Source organism: Microtus oregoni, unplaced genomic scaffold (assembly GCF_018167655.1).
Source record: "Microtus oregoni isolate MIOR12 unplaced genomic scaffold, Mior012 000016F_ref0000370, whole genome shotgun sequence".
In the NCBI taxonomy this organism is placed as follows: Eukaryota; Metazoa; Chordata; class Mammalia; order Rodentia; family Cricetidae; genus Microtus; species Microtus oregoni.
In genome coordinates, this window is record NW_024543075.1 from 7,855,001 (window position 1) to 7,862,675 (window position 7,675).

The following is a 7,675-nucleotide window of genomic DNA, read 5'->3' on the forward strand; positions in this document are numbered from 1 at the left end:
TCATGTAGAGAAAGACAAGTAGAGGAGGGTGGTCCACCGAAAGGGGGGTATCTTTGAAGTCCTACAGTGTTCAGTGGCGAGTGAGGAGCGTTAGGTATTCCTGGGGCTCCAGGAGGGCCTGTGGGCATCCCATAGCTTGTTCTTGCAGGTCACGAGGCCCCAGGGAAGAGATACTCATTTCCTCTGGAGGTGGCCCAGTTCTTTAATTCTGAGTCTGCAGCTTTTTGCCTGTCCCAGGGCTTGGAGCTACAGATCTAAGGACAAGATGTAGCCACTTAGAAGCATCTGTGCAGTTGTTGCTTGCCCCACCAAGTGGACAGGCCCACGATACGTGGGATCTGGCCATCGGAACCTGGCCTTGAATGACATCTTCGGTTTATACTTGCATTGCTATTTCTCTAGGAGATCATCCTGAAGAGAGCGGCTGACATCGCTGAGGCATTGTACAGCGTTCCCCGCAATCACAACCAGATTCCCACATTGGGCAACACACCGGCACACACTGGCATGATGGGCGTGAACTCCTTCAGCAGCCAGCTCGCGGTTAATGTGTCAGAGACCTCACAAGCCAATGACCAAGGTAGGCCGCTGTGCCAGGTGGACCCTTCCCTGGCCCCCTCCCCAGGGTGGGTTGAGGCCATAGCTGCAGGTGGAGGTGTTGGGACCCAGCTGGGGAGTGCTGGTCGCATTCCATGCCCTTAGGCATGGCTGGTTCCTTCTTGCAGGGAAAACCTTGCCGCACATCTTCCAGCTGTACTGGGCAGAGAACACTCAGAGGGCCCAGTCCTAGTGACAGTAGCTCCATCGGCTGCCACCCAGCTCCCTGGTATTGCTAGAAGTGTCCCTTAGCTTATTTGTAAGTGACCCTGTGTTCTTTGGCAAGAATGGGCAGAGCCATAGGGCAGCTGTAGGAAGCCAGGAGGAGCCTTCTTGGATGTGTCATGGGCGGTATTTGGGTTCCCATCCTGGTCTGGATCCATGGATAAGAACATCCATTTTCCCTCATGGTGTACCTTATCCTATAGAACAGCGACCAGGACTGTTGAGGTCACAATCTGGCGTCCTTGGAGCTCAGTTTAGTGCACATCATCTATAAAAGCATCTCAGGCAGCCACCTCAGAGCCACCCCACTGCACCGCTGGCTTTGTTTCCAGTTACCCACATTCCACAGCAGGCCAGGAGCTATGGCGCCCACCCCACCCTCGCTCACAGAGACAGCAGCTCTGAAAATGAAGACCCCTAAAACAGTCTTTCCAGGGAAGTTATGGCCACAAACAAGCTCTCTTTGTCAGCCATGGCATTTGAAGGTCTGTTGAGGCTGAAAGTTGAGAGAGAGTCGGGTAGCAGGTCAGGAATCCAAGCTGTTGACAATTGCTTCTAAAGCAGTGTGTGGAAACAGCTAAAGGTTAGACATGAAATGCCGTCCGTCGACGCCAACATAGATGGAACAGGTCTCACCAGTGGTAGGATTGGCATGATAAGATTATCCGAGCTGGCTAGAGTCACCAGGACGAGAGGAAGCATAAAGTCAATTAAAAATGTTGAATATATGATATAGATTCTCGGGGAAACTCCCCCCCCAAGTGTCTGTCACTGATAATAATGTTATTTTTGGCCGGGGGGGGATTTTAACAGTCGGCTACAGTCGCAATACAAGCAGCGTGTCCCCGCGAGGCTACGTCCCCAGCAGTACTCCCCAGCAGTCCAATTACAACACAGTCAGCACTAGCATGAATGGATATGGAAGTGGCGCCATGGCCAATCTAGGGGTCCCTGGCTCGCCTGGATTTCTTAATGGCTCCTCCGCTAACTCTCCCTACGGCAGTAAGTGTCTGTTTTTGTCACACGTCATCACACAGATTCATATTCACTACAAAGTCGAGTGTGTGTATTGCTTGGATGTTCTGTGATGTGAGCTACTGGATAAAAGGAAGGGTGGCCCCAGAGGCTGGGCGTCCAAATGACAACCACAAATTGACCTAATACAGCCCTCCCCAACAACGCCATCCCATTGGCCACCAGAATAAAATCTGAACCACCCGAGGCTGCTCAATTGGAAGAGCAAAGCCCGACCCCCCACCCCAAAGCGTTTGCCTGTTATCCAGAGTGGCCGAGCCGAAGCATGTCATGTCTTGTTTTGTGGCCCCTCCCCGTGCGAGGCGAGGCCCTCAGAGCTCTCGCTGTGGTGCTGCGCCACAGCCCGCGCGTGCTGACCGTGTTTGCTTTGTTGCAGTAGTGCCGTCCAGCCCCACCATGGCAGCCTCTTCGGTCACCCTCCCTTCAAACTGTAGCAGCACACACGGCATTTTCTCATTCTCACCTGCCAATGTCATCTCCGCAGTGAAACAGAAGAGCGCTTTTGCGCCCGTGGTCCGGCCCCAAGCCTCGCCTCCTCCTTCCTGCACCAGCGCCAACGGGAACGGACTGCAAGGTGAGGGCGGTGTGGGTGGGTGCTCGGACCCCATGGCCCCTTCCCAAGCCCCTTGCATGCCTGTGGCATTGCATGTGCTTCACTGGTTGGCATCCTCCTTCCTGTCCCACAGTCACCTATAGGCCCGGTCCTCAAGTCCCCAACTTGTACCAGATTCTGCCTCTAGGTTTTGTCTAGTAGCACTTCTGTGCCCCAAGGGGTGGAGCCTCCCTTGAGGGGGAACAAGACTACAGCAGAGCAGAACCCCATGAAACAGAGTACCCAGGCCTGGCCTGTCTCCATGAAGGGCATGACCCTGCCCTTAGTGCCAAGCTTGCTGCCTCCTTATTAAAGGGGCAGGAGAAATAGTCTCAAACAGATGACAGGTCACCGTGCCGTCTAAGGTGCCCATCCCAGACCTGCCAGCTCCCCTTGCCATAAGGCAGAGCTTTATCTACAACCTTACCACTGGGACAACAAGTCTATATGGCTTTGCTCTCTCCTGGAAAGGGCTGAGCATCCTGACCCAGGGCCATTTGTGTACCATTGCTGGGTGGCAAGACTGTCTGTGGTTGGGAGTGAGTGTTCACTCTCAGTTCAGAGTGGGAAGGGTTGGCCCGAGGGCATGAGAGTCCCCACTTGGACACAGCTGTCCACAGTTGGGCCATGTGGAACAGACACGGAGTACCTTTCCCAGCACCGAGGGCAGCTCACGCTGCATGTGACCTCCAATGAGTGTGGTGGTGAAGCCATATGGGTGCCCCTAGGCTTTCGGGCTCACCCGTGACTCCCTGTGATGCACAGGGCCACACTTACTTGAAGTAAGTGGTGGCCGTCACCTGGCCTCTATCCGACACCACCTTGGGTATGTGCTCCACTGGGTGAAAGTCAAGCCCATTCTCCTTTAGACACATGAACCCCTTCAACCAGTATTTACTGAGTGCCTACTATGTGCCAGGCTCTCTGCTGGGTGCCGAGGACGCAACCGTGGAGAAGACAAACTGGCCCTTTTGTGAAGTCGGTGGTATATTCCACTTTGATGAACTAATGCTCAAAAAAGGAACTGGAAAGGTATCAATGATTTGAACTCATTGTCTTCAAAACACCTGTCAGTGCCGACGGGACGCCCAGGCCCTGGGCGTCGCCAGCGGCCTCAAAGCTGTCCTTGGGCACCAGGCCAGCGCTGCTTAGGAGTCAGGCAGTGAGGACAGGTGTCCATGGACATGCCCCAGCGTCGAGGCTGACTAGGTGGTACCACGTAAGCAGTGTGTACACAGGGGCCTGCCAAACCATAAAGTTGTAACGGTGAGTCGGAGATAAATTAATATCGTTGAAATTAATGGACTGAGAAATTGAAGCTCACATCACTACATGAACAAATGTATTAATATGTTATACATAAATTAATGAGAACAGTCATTCTGACAAAAATTAAACAACACCAGAGTTAAAAGATTTTAAATTACATTCGGACCAGGAGTTCGCTACAGAGCTGGCTGCACTTGGCGCTTCAGTGCCAAGCTTCTCTAGTCTTATGAAGAGAAGAAAACAGCATTCTGAGATGCTGTGGCACCTCCATCAATCCGTGGCCTTGAGATTCCAGAGCAGTTGGGCCGTGTGTGGCTTCGATCTGAGAGCCTGACTCACCTTTACGCTACAGAGCTGCTAGTCGGAGGTCAGAGCTTGGGCCCAAAGGCAGAGGGGGAAACTGAGGCAAGTCTCCAATTTCACTTAGGAAAAGCAAGGCCTGCAAGCTACGGCCAGGATGGTTCCTGTCTTTCCAGAGAGTGAGCTTCCCTTTGCTTTGGCGACATACGCAAAGCAGAGAGTGGTCCCTCTCAGAGAAAGCCTTAACAGAGGGCAGCAGCACCGGAAAGGCTGGCGGGAACCCTGCCACCAGTGTGCCCTCACCCCAAGAAGTAGACTTCCCAACACACCTCTGCCATGAGCAAAGCTGGCTATACAGAGAGTTGCCAGAGGCTGGCTTCCCTGTGGATCCTGGCCCAGGAGGAGCGAGCTGGGCCCGCAGGAGGGTGCGCGTGCGGGGTGGTTGGCATTAACCGCTCTCTCCTTCTCTTTTGCAGCTATGTCTGGGTTGGTAGTCCCGCCCATGTGAGGGACTCTGTTTACCTTCACAGCACCCAGCATCCAAGGACGGACTTCAGGGGACACATGTAGTGTGCTAAGACATGCTGATGGAAACGATACCTTCAAAACTAAACATCAGCAGCGGTTGAATGCTACAAAAGACATTTAAAGATTTTATTTAAACTGTTAAGAACCAACACGCGAACAAAGCCTACTTCTTCATGAACAATTCCATTTTATTGACTGAACTTTTCTCATATTTTCACATTTCTCAGTCCTGAAGATTAAGGAAAACAAAGCGACGCCTATTTTGTATAAAGTTTCTGATTCCGTCTTGGCTGTCTAGTGCGTGCTATCTGTGTGGGGAGAAGCTTCGTGAATATGCACCATTTTGATGCCCATGCAACACTGAGGAAGAAAAGCCTCGAAACATTTTTCTGTACTCATATTTAGATTCACAATGGTTGTGTATCTCTATAATGTGAAATATTTTTTTGTGGTGAAAAAAAGGGGGCCAAGGAGGTATGAGCCATTAACTGGAACAGAGGAGGATATGACTAGGTGAATTTCGGGGTGGCGGGGAGGGAGGGAGGGAGGGTTTATCATTGCTTAACTTCATCTTAATGAAATGAAACTTTGTAACTTATTGTAGTTAGAAATTGTAACTTTGATATCGAATCTCTTGCCTTCAACAAGCACACTGACAGAGAAAAAAAAATATGCTACTGTCTGTTGGTTCCAATATTCTCCCACCTAGAGCTTCCTGTTAAAGCAAGTGCGATCGGCAACATTTTTTCAACTTTTGCGCACTGTAAACCTATTGCATTCTTAGGCTACTGTGAGGTCTATGTTTCTTGTACATGAAATTGTCCTTTTGACTTCTAGACCCTTCTTCCCCGATGTGTTTTGTATGTGGTTATAAAATTGTAGACTTTTGTGATTTTGCCAAAGTTGTAGCTAAATATTTATACACTTGTCTTGAATTTTTTTCAGATCCACTTAAAATATTTAGAAAAACGAGTTTTATTCCTTATGCGTCTTATAAGGGATAAAATGCTCTTTCATGTGACACTTCCTTTCCCATGAACACTTGCAATTGCTAAGGGACTTTATTTTGTAACATATCAATTATAAATATTGTATTTATCTTTGAAATTTTGTACATTGCTTTCCCCGCCTTCTTTTCTCACGTCTGTATTGGTGTTTGATCCCGCCCAGTGCTGTCTGTCACACAGGGAAAGAACAGACACCAAGAACTGTCTCTCTGATCTGTTTTGTTAAAAGAGTCCATGTCCTTCCATTTCCTTTGTACCTAAACCATTCGCTATTGTTTGGACTTTCCATCCCTTTTTTTATGTTGAGGAAAAGTCAAATTCATTGTTTATTTTTATATTATTTTTAAGTTATCTGAACAAATACTTTTGAAAAGAAAAGTTTGTTGTATAGTCAGAAGCAGACGGTGTCAGCGGCCGCGGAAAATCCTAGTAGATCCTGTGCATGTGGGGCGACCGTGAAGGGGCCACACCGTCCGGGCTGGCTCCTTAGTTTAGTTTTTATTTTTAATTGTTTTTTTTTTTTTTTTTTGTAGAATGTAAAAAAAAAAAAAAAACAGTCATTTTAGCTGCCACCTAGGACTTTGCCACATAGCTGAACTGTGTTTACTGGAAAAATTCAGAGGCCTAAAGTTTAAAATAAAATTTACTTCTGATGTTTTAATTACAAATGTTTGCCACATTAACTTCCTCTGATGCCTTAAAAGTGAACTTCAAAGAACCTCTGTTATACCACGATCGTTAACATTTGGAGACTGATGATGAACACACACATGAACACACGTACAACACACACACACATGCACATACAAACACACAGGACACACACATACAACATGCACATACAACACACACATGCACACAGTACACACACATACATACACACACACAAACACAAACCACACACCATACGCACACGCACACACACACACACACAAACACCCCAAAAGCACAAACTTTCAGTCCGTCAGTCACTCCTTCCTGCATCTGTCTGCTGCTTTTGACCACTCACGCTCACCCCGATGTTAGAGAAGTGTCATGGGAACACGGCTGGTCTTTTTTTATTTTAAAAAATACCTGTTTGTGGTCAGATCCAACAGCACAGTCTGTACTTTCTTAACTGGAAAGACCTCCTTCAGACACTGTGCCTGTTAGTGCCAAATCCACCGTGAGACCAAGAGTCAGAATTACTTTTTCTTTTTCTTTCACACCCATTGCCCTTGCAGAGAGCACACACTTTGTAAGCAGCAGCAGAAGTCATATTAAAAACAAAAAGGAGGGAATTTTCCAACATCAGACACACACACACACACAAGGAAACAATGTATAACTTAGAAAGTGTCCATTCAAGGGACTCAATAAGACAATGTCCCCAGTGGTCAGTGGGTCACACTCTGGCTTTGTGACTCCTGACAGGGTGTAGCTACATGGAACAGCCTGAGAAGTCACTTTGGAACTAAATTGCCTCGATTTATTTTGTATAAGTAAGGGTTTGACCTAAAAAGAACTCACGCGCACATTAGCAAGTATCCTCATGCCCGCACCCGGTTTGTGTTGTAGGCCGACTAGTCGGTGCCCTCATTGCTTCATTGTGTCAAAAAACGAGAGCTTCACTAAATGGTAGATTTTGCTGTCAGAGACCCTACAATAAGATTGTTTTATCTGTACATTTTTTCAGATATTTAACTGTATAAAAATGTTCATTTTACACAATATTTAATTAAAGTATTTCTTGTCTGTGAATTTCACTTTTGGTAATTTTATCTGTTTGCCTATTAAAATGACTGACAAATGAATTGGGGATTTCATTTCCACATCCTGGGCCCCAGAGCTAGGGCTCACCAAGATCCAAAGGACTTCGAAGAACCTTCCAGAGTTTTCAACCCTCAATGGGCACAATTCCTACAGTGGCTGTGATGCCCACACACTCAGGCCTGGACTGTTTCTGTCACAACCACTTGGGCCACAACACCACGGGGCGGGGGAGGGGAGAGTCCTGCAAATGGTCCTGTGGTTGGGGGAGGCGTGGTAATGAGCTTTCTGAATGGCATGGCTGCACAGCACCTGCTCTGGCTCCTCACCACTACCTGTATCCCTATGTCCCCTTTGGCAAGAACCAGGTCAG

The 7,675-nt window shown here is 48.2% G+C and overlaps 1 protein-coding gene across 14 annotated transcripts in view; it reads left to right on the plus strand.

Moving 5' to 3' along the window:
* Nucleotides 1–5,053, plus strand: part of Ebf3 (EBF transcription factor 3) — a 116,124-nt gene extending 111,071 nt beyond the window's left edge. For 4 of the 14 annotated variants that reach the window (XM_041666395.1, XM_041666398.1, XM_041666410.1 and 1 more), the window contains 5 exons: nucleotides 403–580; nucleotides 1,636–1,824; nucleotides 2,234–2,431; nucleotides 3,369–3,481; nucleotides 4,495–5,053. In XM_041666395.1, the coding sequence (XP_041522329.1) occupies nucleotides 403–580; nucleotides 1,636–1,824; nucleotides 2,234–2,431; nucleotides 3,369–3,481; nucleotides 4,495–4,512 (696 nt within the window). In that variant the 3' untranslated portion in view covers nucleotides 4,513–5,053. The remainder of the gene's footprint in view (nucleotides 1–402; nucleotides 581–1,635; nucleotides 1,825–2,233; nucleotides 2,432–3,368; nucleotides 3,482–4,494) is intronic. The other 10 variants (XM_041666400.1, XM_041666402.1, XM_041666399.1 and 7 more) reach the window with 6 other exon arrangements.
* Nucleotides 5,054–7,675: the final 2,622 nt, after the last annotated feature.